The sequence below is a fragment of the Brachyistius frenatus genome, unplaced genomic scaffold (assembly GCF_029030835.1).
Source record: "Brachyistius frenatus isolate BFR_SWC_R1_liver_20210118 unplaced genomic scaffold, ASM2903083v1 Contig_2, whole genome shotgun sequence".
NCBI classification, from domain to species: Eukaryota; Metazoa; Chordata; class Actinopteri; family Embiotocidae; genus Brachyistius; species Brachyistius frenatus.
The window spans coordinates 1,576,336-1,590,025 of NW_027210601.1; the positions used below are offsets into that span (position 1 = coordinate 1,576,336).

The 13,690-nt window shown below is 43.7% G+C and overlaps 2 protein-coding genes across 2 annotated transcripts in view; one reads left to right on the forward strand and one right to left on the reverse strand.

Moving 5' to 3' along the window:
- Window positions 1-8,684, forward strand: part of ext1b (exostosin glycosyltransferase 1b) — a 124,074-nt gene extending 115,390 nt beyond the window's left edge. The window contains exons 9-11 of the mRNA XM_069692311.1: window positions 479-639; window positions 2,423-2,594; window positions 4,271-8,684. Of these exons, the coding sequence (XP_069548412.1) occupies window positions 479-639; window positions 2,423-2,594; window positions 4,271-4,456 (519 nt within the window). The 3' untranslated portion in view covers window positions 4,457-8,684. The remainder of the gene's footprint in view (window positions 1-478; window positions 640-2,422; window positions 2,595-4,270) is intronic.
- A 3,821-nt stretch (window positions 8,685-12,505) lies between these two features.
- Window positions 12,506-13,690, reverse strand: part of med30 (mediator complex subunit 30) — a 43,492-nt gene continuing 42,307 nt past the window's right edge. The window contains exon 5 of the mRNA XM_069692453.1: window positions 12,506-13,368. Within this exon, the coding sequence (XP_069548554.1) occupies window positions 13,273-13,368 (96 nt within the window). The 3' untranslated portion in view covers window positions 12,506-13,272. The remainder of the gene's footprint in view (window positions 13,369-13,690) is intronic.

A 13,690-nucleotide genomic window follows, 5' to 3' on the forward strand; every position in this document is an offset into this window, starting at 1 on the left:
CCCGGCACTACGGCCATGATTGGACCGCTCCCGTGAAACCCCGTTTTGGAAGCACGTCAAGCATCATCTGCAATTCCCGCGGGATCTCCTCCGCAGTTTCAAAATGGCAACCCTTCAACTTGGAACAAAATTTTGGGGAACAGAAAGAAGTCACGGGGAGCTGCAGGTGTTGAGATTGTTAGCTTTCAGGCATTCGAAAACAGGCGGTGGGGAAATTGGTTGAACTAGATCTAACGTGTTGGCGGAGGTGGATAAACACCAAATCAGGGATTTTTCTGCTGCTTGCTACCTGACGATTGAAAAGTTATAAGTAGCTTGACCGATCTATAAAGCATTATTAAAGAAGATCTTTTATCGAAGGGTGAAAAAAAAGAAAAGAAAAGGGAAGACTCAATTAGAAAATAGTCGCCATTGTGCGTATGATAAATGTTTTGAACTATAACATGTAAAAAAAAAACCTGTGTCTCTGTCCGTCCAGGTGGACTTTGCCTTCACTGTCTGGCAGAGTTTTCCTGAGCGAATCGTAGGCTACCCCGCCCGCAGCCACTTCTGGGACAGCAACAAAGAGCGCTGGGGCTACACATCCAAATGGACCAACGATTATTCGATGGTCTTGACGGGGGCTGCCATCTATCACAGGTACAGTACCCCGCACACACACACACACACACACACACACACACACACACTCCAGAAAACCTCCTTCATTACCCTGCTGCTGTTTACCTCCATGTGAAGCAGTTTTTCCACTATTTCGCTGTTCTGCTCTGCCGTTTTCTTTCATGCTCCTTAGTTCTACTCTATTCTCTTTCCGTTATACGGGGATCGTAGTTTTGCTCTACCCTGCTCTGCAGTGTTCACTTGTCTTTCTTTTGGAACAACACTTTGATGTATTGATCTGTGGATTTTTAAAGTAGGTGTGATGTTCAGTTCAGCACAGCCTCAGGAAACCCGTGTTTTGACACCGAGTATGTTTTATCCCCCCCCCCCCCCCACACCCAAAAAAAAAAAAAAAAAAAAATCAGTTTGTCTGCTACACAGCCCTCCACAGTTTCTGCATTTAGTTTAACTACAGTCCTGTCAGCTTTAATGTGCCTTCACTCAGCTGTGATGTGAGCAGACCATTAAGTCAGAAATCAACCTATCACCGCGGCACGACGCTTAATCACTTTCAATAAGTCAGTCCTTTAATCCATCCCAGAACTTGAACGACCAGTCATCTGAGCAATGATACGGCCTTTAAACTGGAGTTTAACTTTAAAAAAAAAAAAAAATTTTAAAATATGCGATACATCTACAGCTACATAAATTGTCTGCACAGTTTGTGACAGATTTCCAGCCACCTTTGAAGGTCTAACGGTGTTCACTTTAATATTTTCAGGCATTATAATCTTTATAAGAGTTGAATAAATATTGGCAAATGAACATACAGTTTCATGTGTCCAATTGGAGGAAACGAAGAGGAAACTCTTGAATTGGAACCCATTAAAATAATTCTCCATTTAGATGTGTAGGTTTTACAAAATTATTTCATTATGGCAAAACTCACCTGAAAAACCTCCTTCAGTCTGTTTAATTTTCTGTCTGAGTGCTTCCACTTTTTGGTTCTTTCACTTTGCTTTTTTTTTTTTTTAGTTTAGGTTTAGCAGTGTGTTTAGCATTTTGCCAAACCCCACTGCCGTCAGACCAAGTGCCATTTTGTTTTACAGCCTGGGGCAAGGGCACACAAACATATATTTGAGACTGTGAGATGACACTCCCCACTTGTATCCCTATATAAAGCATCTTTGAGCCTGACCACGAGGTAGCAGAAAGGAGTTGAATGTCTCGGTGTCCTTCAGGACACACGGCTCTGCGGCGCGATTGCTAACAGCTTCAGTTTTTGGTGCGATTAAAAGTCTGGAAGCTTTGCATTAGCTTTGCTCAGCCACTCGGGAGGGTGGACCGATCAGTGAGCACTAAGGGGGTTAAACGCCATAAATGAAGTCAGGTATTTGTTTCTATATGTGGTTCCAACACTGGCGGTTAAGGTAGAGCTAAATAATGCGATACGAACAGTCGTAGCAACGCTAGCAAATATCAAGGAATTGAAACCGGAACAAGAACAATGCCTACATTTTTTTTTTTTTTTTTTTTAAATGTCCGCTCTGGTCATTTCCAGGCATATCGTTGCACTCTGCTTGAATTGAGGGAAGTTCTCAGATTGGTCGATTGGTTAAAGGCTGCTCCAATAGTTTCAAAATGAACCTGATGTCTACGGTCATTACGATGCAACAACTGATGTTCATCGATCCACACAATTAATTTGGGTCTGGTAGTGCCCGGCTCCAAATGGCTAGCGGCTGTCAAAAAGAAAGACTGAGCAGAGAGTCCCCTTCCTTCCTTCCTTCCTTCCCTCTAACCCTTCCTCCTGTCCTTCCAGGTATTATCACTACCTGTACACCAACTACCTGCCCACTAGTCTAAAGAGCATGGTGGACCAGTTGGCTAACTGTGAGGACATCCTGATGAACTTTCTGGTCTCTGCTGTCACCAAGCTGCCGCCCATCAAGGTCACACAGAAGAAACAGTACAAGGAGACCATGATGGGACAGGTAAGAGGGCAACTATCTAATGCTAGAATCGATATCAACGTCAAAACAGGGAAACTGCCAGTCGGCAGAAAAGCGGCACGCGACAAAGAAAACCTCATTGCAGGAAAAGATAGAGCTAGTAACAATTTTACAATGTTGTGCATGGAACAGCCGGATTATATAACCCTCTTTGAATCGTGAACCGTTACACGTGCTGAGGCCGGTGTTGTCTTCCTGCCATCGTGTGCGTTTCATGGCCTTTCAGCTGGCGCGAACGCTCGCTGCTTTACAGACAGCGCGAACTATTCTCTTAAAAAGTCTTCGGCGAGGCACGTTGAGTAAACGGGACAAGTCACTAACAGCGCAGAGACGAAAGCACAGAGAGGAGTCGTTTCGGTCTCGGAGCTTTACGTCATGGAGTCCGGCCTCCCAAATATAGAGTGCGACGCAGCTGATGATTTATTGAGAAACGCTAATGTTCAGTAATGGTTTTCTCTTGTCACCGTGGCTGAGGGCGGACCATGATTGATTCAGAGAACGCAGGATGATTGTTATTGTCTCCTTCCCGCCAACGATCTAAAACATTGGGTCCTAACTTTTTTGTCTAGTGTATCTGGAGTAGTAAAATATTAAAGTAGATAGAATCATTTTTTTTCATGCAGTTGAACTGTGCTTAAACGTGAAAGTATTCAGGTGGGTTAGCGATTTCATCTCCTTGACCATTACCTTTTTCTGTTCTCGCCCCTCAAGCCATAAACTGTGGTAAAATATCCCAAATTTAGTCACTAATAGTCGTATAGCAATCAGTCAGTAAACACTAATTTTACTGAACTTTATTAAAGGCAACTCTACTAAATTTGATGCAACAGAAATGAAGCGCAACAACCGCCGCATTTCATCATCATCATCATCATCATCATCATCAGTACTAGACACCCTCTTCAACGAATGTGCCACGCTTGGCAACCTTCAATCAAGGTTCTAGAATGTATTTTAAGAAATTGGAAAATTACATTATGGTGTAAATATTATGTTTTCATGCAGTTTAGAGGGGGAGAGTGTAACCCAGGTGGTTTTCTGTAGCTACAGTTAGCAGATGTCCCCGAAATACCTCGCATCCAAATTATCCCTGGAACCTGCAATTTACTGACGTTGCCTGAAAGCCTCGCGCGCTATAAGTAGCTGCTGGACGGCAGCGCGTGCCGAGTGTGACGAGTATGTGGCCAAATCTTTGTTTGAAAAGAGTGAAATAATGTGTCCTCAGATTACCTCAGTGGAAACCGAGTGATTTTATCTACGCGGTTTAAAACGAAAATGTTGTTAGTACGGACGTAGATAATAGGTATTGAAATTTGGTACCGGAGGACGTGGTATTTTATTGGTAGTATCAAACCAATTATGTCAGTGTCGAAGTTTGGTATCCAGCCCGAGTTACAGCTGATTAAGGTTGATGGGAGGTGTATACTGTTTTGTTTTTATCTTATTGCGTATTGTCCCCCACAACACAAACAGGAGGATGCATGAAATTATGATTAAAAAAAAAAAAAATAAGTGTTGACCTCCTGCACAATATTCCCACGTGGTACAAGCCCTTGCTGAGGATCACTGAGCTAAAGAAATTATTTCTCATAACACTTGACAACGTGACTCTCCAACTGTTCTTTTGTCTTCACCTTCCTCTTCTTCATCCCCACCAGTCTTCACGGGCTTCTCGCTGGGCCGACCCGGACCACTTCGCCCAGCGTCAGACCTGCATGAACAAGTTCGCCAGCTGGTTTGGCGCCATGCCGCTGGTCCACTCCCAGATGAGACTGGACCCCGTCCTGTTCAAGGACCAGGTCTCCATCCTCCGCAAAAAATACAGGGACATCGAGAGGCTCTGACAGGACCGGCGCCCCCCCGGGGGAGACCCGACGCAGGGGGAGGCACGAGAGAGAGACTCTGTGGAGAGTAGAAGGAGTAGTGGAACTACAGCAGGATGGACAGGGAGAGACACAGCTCTGTCTTCCACTCAGCACATTGCCAATGACCACGGCGCCGCTGCTGCCAGGACTTGATGCGGGAGAGGATGAATAGGAAACAAGCAGATGGCGTTTGGATTTGAAAAACACAAACAAATAACGCAAACACAGACAGACAAAGAGGAGTACACAAACTGATGGACATGCCAAACAGTACTGTATGTTTCGCAAAATGTGCAAACACGCAGCACACACTACTGACGACGAGAACTCTTGGATAGAATATTTTTTTGTACGACGTGAACAAGGACGAAAACTGACTTCCCTGCTCTCTCGGCACATGCGCAGGACGGTAGATGAGGGAATGGTGTTTGAAATCGCAAACCTGGCAACCCAACCAAATCCTACTGGTCGCCCCTAGCAACCCTCCCAAATCCGCATCAGGACATATTACTGGACTCGCTACCAAATTCCTGCTTTATCGCCCGGGAAACGCTGTTCTTCAGTTGATTTGATTTCTGTACAAATCGGCTCTTTGGCATCACTGTTGACCCTTTCTCCTCTCCGAGAGGTTCGAAAACGGACCGTCAACAGTTTTGCGTATTTTCTTTCTCAAAGCAGGAAAGGTAAACAGTAGTATTACGTCGCCTGACAAGGTTTTCAGAGCAGCCATTATTTTCTGATTGTTTCGGTTATTGACACACACCCTCGAGCCCGGAGTCTGAAAACGTCCCGTCTGTCCTACCCTTGGCTCATCTCTGTATGTGTTGATATGGCTTTTCTAATGGTCTATCTGCTCCCCTGTTTTCACTAAGATAAGTTAGAAAAACATCTCATTTCATGTCCCATTTTCCTCTCATACTCGCCTCAGCAGTTGTACTTTTTTTTTTTTTTTTTTGTCCCCACTTACTTTCATTATCTTTTATTTCCCCCTTTAAACTCTCCGTACTTTCACACTTCTCTGTGTATGTATGTATGTATGTGTGTGTGTGTGTGTGTGTGTGTGTGTGTATGTGTGTGTGTGTACAGAGAACAGTGTACAGTGTGTGAAAAGTTGGCTCATCCAACCATAAGCTCAAGCGGAGTACATTTTCCCTCCGTTGGAATGAGCAAAATGAACATTTCTGGATGAAATGGAGCAGAACTCATTTCGCCTTTTCTTTTCTTTTCTTTCTTTTTTTTTTTCTCCCTTCCTTCATGGTCTTGGAGCATTATCCTTACAGGGAGAAATGGAATCACACTTTCAGACCATAGCTGGTCTTTAGTGACCAGCATCATTTCAGAGGAGTGTTTGTAGAATGATTTTTAACGCTGAGCGCATCAGTGCCATTCTGACATCAGGCTCTGCCTTTTAGAATTGTTTATTGCACATCACGTTGCCTACATCCGTTTGAGACGCCTAGATGCTCTTGTGTTGAAATATTTTAGTCATCGGTCCCGATGTGGCTCTCCTGCCGCCGTGATTTTTTTTTTTTTTTTCTCTCTCCCCTGACATATCAGAGGACCTCGGAGCCATTAAATTGACAAAGGGTTTTCTCCTCCATTTGTCAGGCAGAGATACGTTTAGGCTTCAATTAGGTAAACCTATTTCATTTGGAGTGCTGTTTTATTCCCGGGGGGGACAAGCTGTTGATGAAACACTGAACATTATGGACCATTGTATTGTGAAAGCAGTGACCCACAGACCGGCTGGCTAATGCTAGCCTTGGGAGGACAGCTTTTTTTTTTTTTTTTTTTTAATCCCCTCCCCCCCCCCCACGCCTCTTGCACACACCCTCCCCTGCTTCACTGTGACAGTGGCCATGCTTGTTCCTGATTTACAACAACTGCTCCCATCGCTGTTGTATCCACCTCAACCACGCCTGGCGTTTTTGCACCTTAAATTATCCTCTTGGTATCGGACAACCAGATCAAAATGCTAAAACAAGCAGCTATTCTCGACCTTCAGTTGGTCATTTGGACGAGGTAGGCAGAGAGAAACTGGCGGGCCGATGGCCGAGCTGCCGCACGCCGTCGTCGGGTCAGCGCGCAGCGTGCGGCCGGGAACACAAGACTCCACACGTTCAGTTTGCAGACACTTGAATGAAAGCAGCGTGCTTTTAGTGGCCTTTCTGTCAGGCAGGCATTCAGCAAAATGTCTCAGCCAAAGCTGTTCAGCGTGTTCATCATTTAGCCGCCTTTGAATTTTGTCAATATCAGTGTCAAACATTCGATGACTGCGTTACTTTATATTTTTTTTTTTTTTTATTTTTTTTGCTGATTTGTTGTTATTTTGTGCTACAAAGAGTTGATGTAAAATGTTTTGTAAAGCCTTTAAAGTGTCAATGAAGGTGACAGACATGCTTTGAAGTGTCATATCCAAATGCTACCATGGCAAAGGTACACTGTTTCAGTATATCATATCAAACCCAGCAGGACCACCATGTTTTATCCTCCCCCTCCCCCCCTGTCATTGTTATGAATATCATGTTTGTACTCATATTCTGGGACTTTTAAGTTCCAAGTTTGATTTGTTTGCCAGGGGAAATTTATCACCTGTTCACTGTGGAGTCACAACAGAAAGCGTTCGACCATCAACGGTACGTGATTCCGGGGGGGGGGGGGGGACAACAACGTACTCTTCACTTGGTCTGCAACTGGTCTGTTTTTCATCTTCAAAGAAGCATATTGTTTGAATCCATATCACGCTTTTTATGTCTGATTATTTGTTTCACTGTTGTTGATCATCTCACGAGAACCGCGTCCCCAGCTTTGCAGATACTTCACACAAAAACAAAAAAAAAACACACCACCTATTGCAAATCCCTGCTCTCAGCACTGTACATAGACATATATTTATTTTTGAAAAGAAAAGACTGTGTACGATTTGAGATGACGTGGCGAGAAACATTAAGACTGATCCTGCATCGCTGACGGGAGTTAGTGGTATTTATTCCGTTTGTTTTCTACACGCTGTGCACATTAATCCACACGGATGCCGATATACAGCTCATATTATGTTTCACTCTGCACTGGTTTTCCCGGGGAAACATCTATCACACTCTGGTGTCTTCCTAAATGCAGAACTCCCCGAGAGAGAGAGAGAGAGAGATATATAACATTTTTTTCAGTTTGTGGTAGTAGAGTTTAACTCCTGAAACAATTGCATACACCAGTGATCTAGAATTGGATTGGGCCGTGCCATCTTGGTTCTCCGCGGGAGTCAAATTGCAAAGTCCTAATAAAGACTACGCCAACTGACACATGGAAAATAATAAGCAGCTGGGTCCCCTGCACCAGATGGAAACATTTTCTGATTCTGCAGCAACATCTTCCCCCTCATGCGTTACAATAATGGGTCTGAGGCTGTGACACAGTCGTGTTTAAATTGCCTCTTTCACTGCTTGGTTTCAGGTCAGATAACTTGGCAGCGAAAGAAAGAAAAAAAAAAAAAAAAAAAAAAACGTCCCATCTTTCAGCTGATGTGCCGCAGCAGTATCTCGAGTCCGGATCTCAGTCAGAGTGTGATGGATGTAAGTTAGTTCCTCCGTTAAAACTTTGCATCTGCTAAAATGCCTCTGTCATTTGGTCAGGGGAACATTATGCAAGTTATCATCTTGAGCTTCAACACAGATGGAAGAGAGTTTACCCAAAATGTGCCAGGCAGTTGGTGTTTATAGCGGCGGTGGCGTTTGTGCTGGAAACTAGTCTGTTCTTGATTTGTGCCTTTTATCAACATGTGAGTTCTTGATATGCCGAGCACTGTCTGTCCTAGACTTGTTATTTCCAGTAGACGGGCAGCAATAGCACCATGTGCGGGGACTGAGTGTCCCTTACCTTCATACACTGGATGAGTCACAGCTTCCATTCTCTAATTATGACGCCATAATTTTCACCTTTGTGTTTGGACACTGTTGCTAAGGCGACAACGCATGACCACTTCCTGTTTCTGATTATTTATCAGTGATTGGCTGTATTACATAACTAATCGGCAGTAATATCTGTTGATCTGAAAGGACTCGGTCAAGCCCAGCTGTCCTGATGCCTTTTCCTCCCTCCTACCTTGTAATTAAGAGAAGACTTTTATAGAGGTCACAAATGAAATAGATAAATGCCAATTTTGTAAGAATGATTTATAAAAAAATAAAAATAAACTCATATTTGATGATAACCGCATCTCGTTGTGCCCTTTGTTAAGAAACTGTTTGTAACACGTGTTTGTTTGAGTGCGTAGGAATGTAATAATTTGCCTCACCAGGTCTTTTTTTTTTTTTTCTTTCCCTCATCTAACTAATTAGCTGCTTGTCCAGTTCTGACTACGCTCGCTTTCTCTAAATGGTATAACAGGCAAGGAAAAGCGTACATTACAAGACGAGAGAGTGAGAAACAAACGACAATAACAAAAAATAAAAGAAGGGAGTGGGGACGGATGTACGAGCTTGCAATCAAAGAGTTCCGAACTAACAACGATCAATCGATACTTGGCTCCCTGCGACTTCTTCCTGTCCCCCTAAATAAAAGTCAAGCTGAAGGGTCGCGGTTTTAACAGCGTGGAGCAGATGCAGCGCGATTTGCTTGATGCTACTTGGTGTGTTTACGGAACAGGACTTCCAGGGAGGAGCGGCGTGATGCCGCGCACGGGGAATGCTCGTTTTTCCTCCTAACGTTCTGATAGCACCTTGTGTTAAGGAGAATTATCTCCCGCAGTCAAAGTCCACGCCCCCTTATCCTATAAAATCTCACTCGCCGAATATGCCAGCAAAAAAATTCCAAGTTCACTTGTGCTTCCACACGTCGGGGTCCACAAATAATACACATTAGCGTCCTTCTCCAGTCCAGCCAGCTTGAGAGCGTGTTCACGTGAGACTCCGCTGACTTGCCGTCGGCTACTTTCACACGTGGATTTAACATTTAATGTTGGCTTGAGTATACGCATCTGGAAAACAAAAAACAAAACAGCTGGAGATTCTTCACTCCCCAAACCACCTTTGGCTGACGCTTACGGAAAGCACTTTAACCAGACGGTAAGTTTAATTTTGGCCCGTCATCAAGTCGCTTACAGAATTAACATGAATTATAGACAACCGATGTGACCTGCTTCCGGCTGCGTTGTCATTTCAGCTGGTGAAAGCGCCAGCACGACTCAAAACTCCAGACGATGCTAGCAGACACGAGTTGCCGACGATAATTAGCACTGAAGCCGAGGAAGTCTGTGTTTTGTCAACCTCTGAGTCTGAACTCACAGTCACGGTGGCACGGTGGTGCAGTGGTTAGCACTGTCGCCTCACAGCAAAAAGGTTCTGGGTTCGAATCCGGTCCTGGGCCTTTCTGTGCGGAGTTTGCATGTTCTCCCTGTGCTTGCGTGGGTTCTCTCCGGGTTCTCCGGCTTCCTCCCATCATCCAAAAACATGCACTTCAGGTCAGGTTACCTGGCGCCGCGGTCGTGGCAGCCTGCTGCAGCATCTCCCCCCTGAGAGCCCCCCTGCTGTAGTGAAGAAATTTCCCCTCGGGGATTAATAAAGTGTATAAAATTAAAAAAAATAAAAAATAAAAGTCGCATCCTAAAACTTTCACTCGCGTGAAATTAAAGGCTCACAACGCAGTGGAATACAGTATAGAAAGCATCGTATTGTACTTCGCCCCCCCGAGAACAAACAAGTGCATCTTCGTTAAGAGCTCAAATAAAATCCTTTTTCCCATTTGAGGGATTTTTGTCTGGGATGTAAAGAAATTGTCTGGGACAAGCTCAAGGTGGGGGGGAATTTTATTTTTTTTTTTTTTTTTTTTAAATCCAGCAACCACGACATCGAGCGTCGGCATCCAAATCGAGAACCAGTTCTGCCCAAACTTACGCAGCTAATTGTCATACCTGCTTCTCCTGAGTGTTCATTTCTCCGCCGACAACGGCTTCACGGGAAAGCAGCATGTGAGGATTCCCCCCCCCCCCCCCCCCGAGCACTGACGCTGTAAAGATGTGATAAGAGGCTGCGCTGACGCAAGGACGGACGGTTTGAGCGCGCTCGCTTTTTTTTTTTTTTTTGCGCACGCGTTGCCGACGCCAGAATGCAACCGTGCCCGTTTTTTTTATTTATTTTTTTCATTTCATCATTTGTGACAGAGCGTGCGTGGACAAGCGCTCAGCCCTTGACCTCTGCCGCAGCTGAATGAGAACACACTCCGTTTGTACAGTAATAATAGTCCCTCAATGCTGCGTTGCCCTCAGAGATATAATAACCACCCCTGTATTAGACCACTGAGGAGGGGTTTATTAGTCACTACTCAGAACATTTTTTTTTTTTTTTTTTTTTTTTTTTTTACACTCTGCTGAAAGCCTTCTCGCTGCTCCAACACTGCATCTGTCCTTCTGTGTCTCCCTGAGGACAATAGCCTCATAACACATCTTAGATATGACCCCAGCTTTGTCCTGAATTATTAAAGCACCCATATCAGACACTGATAGTCTCACGCATATCTGTGACCTGACAGCGCATCCATATGAGAGCGTGTGTGTATGCGCGCGCACACACACACACACACACACACGTGTGCTCAAATTTTAGCTCACGTTTCACGTTCGTGTTGAATGAGGTCCTTTGTGAATTCTTCTTTCTCGGTCTTACTCCCTTCTTCTTCTCTAATCTATAAATGAGACTCGAGCTGAAAACTCCAGAAGCTCCGCCTCCTTGAACTTGCTTTTCTGTCATAAGGAACTGCACTAGAATCTATCAAGCATCTCACAGTGGGAGACCAGTCCTAGTCGGCCAAGATGTTCTATTGATTTTAGGCTAAAAAGAAAAATCATTGCATCATGTATAAATAAGGGATTAAGGCAGAAACACGCACAGTTGAAGGTGAGATGTTCATAATGACTGCAAGCTTATTAAAATTAAGTTTTTTTTTTTTTTCTTGTGCGGGATTCAAATGAAAAAGTGTACGCTCTCTGCACAAACCTGGTAAACCTTTCAAATTCACAGGAGGACGTCTGTGAAGACCCTCAATCATGCAGGTCAGGGTTTTCCGAGTGTTACCGGCCTTGTTTGAGACTCTTCAAAACGTTTCATCTGAAAGGCTCCGTCAGGGCCGTCTGACCGGTAGGGAGTCACGGGCTTTTAACCTCTCCCAGGGTCATTCAACGACTCACATGTAACATCAACCGCTCTTAAAAGTACTAACGACCCCACGAGAGATTAAAAGGCTGCAACTCTCGGGCCGGTCAAACAGCACCGAAGGACATGAGAAACGTTTTCGCGAACATCGAGTTCCAAGTTCAGTCGGCTACTGTTAACGCTGAGAAGCTTTATCAGCAGAAGGGACAGCGCGGCATTGAAGCTGCAGTTTGGTTCTGTATCACAGTCAAAAATGTTTGTTAATTCCTGGAACAGCTCTGCAGATAATTCATGTATTTCTAGAATAAACTCAGAATGAATTATGGGGGGAAAAAAAAAAAAAAAAGCTGCATGTTTGTTTTGAATAACCGATGCTGATGTCGGATGATTGCAGGGCTATATTTAACATTTGTTCGTATTGTTTACAGTTTACATTTTCAAGGAATGGGCCACGATTTTTCGAATATTTGAAGTCATTGAAATATAAAAAAAAAAAAAAATCGATTAGTGTATGCGACTAACGGCCCATCCACCGATCAATCACCAATTGTCGGACAAAGTGAGTTCGATGATGGACGCAAACAACAACGTTGCTAAAAACATGCTTCTTTGGGGGCATAGAAAGTTAGATGGTGTTTGTCGATGTCGTATAGTAATTGGAATTGGATTAATTGTGAGTTAGAATACATACAGACGGTTGCAGTTGAATAATGAACTGGGCTCTGCTAAAGATAGAATAATTTGAAACGGATACCAGAGGTGGCAGCATTCATTCATTCATTCATTCATTCACTCGCTCGCTCACTCACCGACAGACGTTGACATTTACAGGGCTGACTCCGCTGTTGCAGTCCAGCCCCAAAAAAAGTCACAAAACAGCACTGACTTTTTAAAAATAACAGCAAGATTTATAGTTCAGCAGAATCCTTAACAAGGAATTGTAATGACATGTCAAATCCGATCACAGCCGAATATTAGATCAGTTTACATCCAATCTAAAAAAAAAAAAAGTAAAAAAAAAAGCAGGTCCAGATATCAACAGTAAGACTTGTGATTTTGCCAGTGTATGTCTTATGTAAGTTCTCAGGGATCATATAAAAAGTTGAAAATTACGCCTTCAGGTGTTTCTAATACTATGAAATAGGCATGTGACAAGAATATTTTATGAGGATTAAATAGAATATATCAATGTGTTTCTACAGGAATAAACCCTCTATTCAGCTAGTACCTACAAATAGATAAAACATAATATATCAACTCTTCAGATTAATTAGAAGTCATAATGCTGATTGAAATGTAGAATATCGAGGTAGACAGAATAGTTTCTGCCACGCTGATGCCCCCAGCACCCTCCCTCCATGTCTTCTGTAGAGAGTCTCCTCACCTCTCTGTTGGCGTCAAGCCTTTCGCCTTAAATTGCCTCCTCTTGCTTTTACTTCTATTGTTTCATGTCTTCTTCAAGGAAGTGAGCCGGTATTGCCAAACGTCCCCATTTCTTCTGTAAAGTGCAACCCCACCCAGTCTGTGGTACCCTGTCACACGTCCGGTAACGACCCTATCGTCCTGTCCATTATCTCCAGTGAATGTGTGCGTGTGGATGTGTTTTATATGAATCTGTGTGTGTGTGTGTGTGTGTGTGTGTGTGTGCGGGGCTCAGCTCCTGACAGCCAGCATGGAGTTGATCTCCCAGATGAGGTTGCGAAGTTGGTCCATGATCTGCTTCAGCTGCTGGTTCTTCTGCTTCAGCTTCTGCAGGAAAAGCAACAAAAAGAGAGAGAGAGAGAAAAAAATGATTTAAATGCAATATTAATAAATATAATAATGAATGTGAAAGTAAGAATGCTTTGGCAACTTTGAAAACACACTTTTTTATCTGCTCAAACACTTCAACAAATTTGGTGTTCATAACTGGGGAGACCCGAGAGGTTTCATTCAAGTCCCTCCCCAAACACACCAGCCCGCTGCTTTAAAGGCTCACTTGAAATACAGATGTGTATTAATCCGTAGCTGTAAATAGTCCCCAGCGAATGCACCGTTTACCCCTGTTGCTAAAAACTAAAGTGCCTTTGTT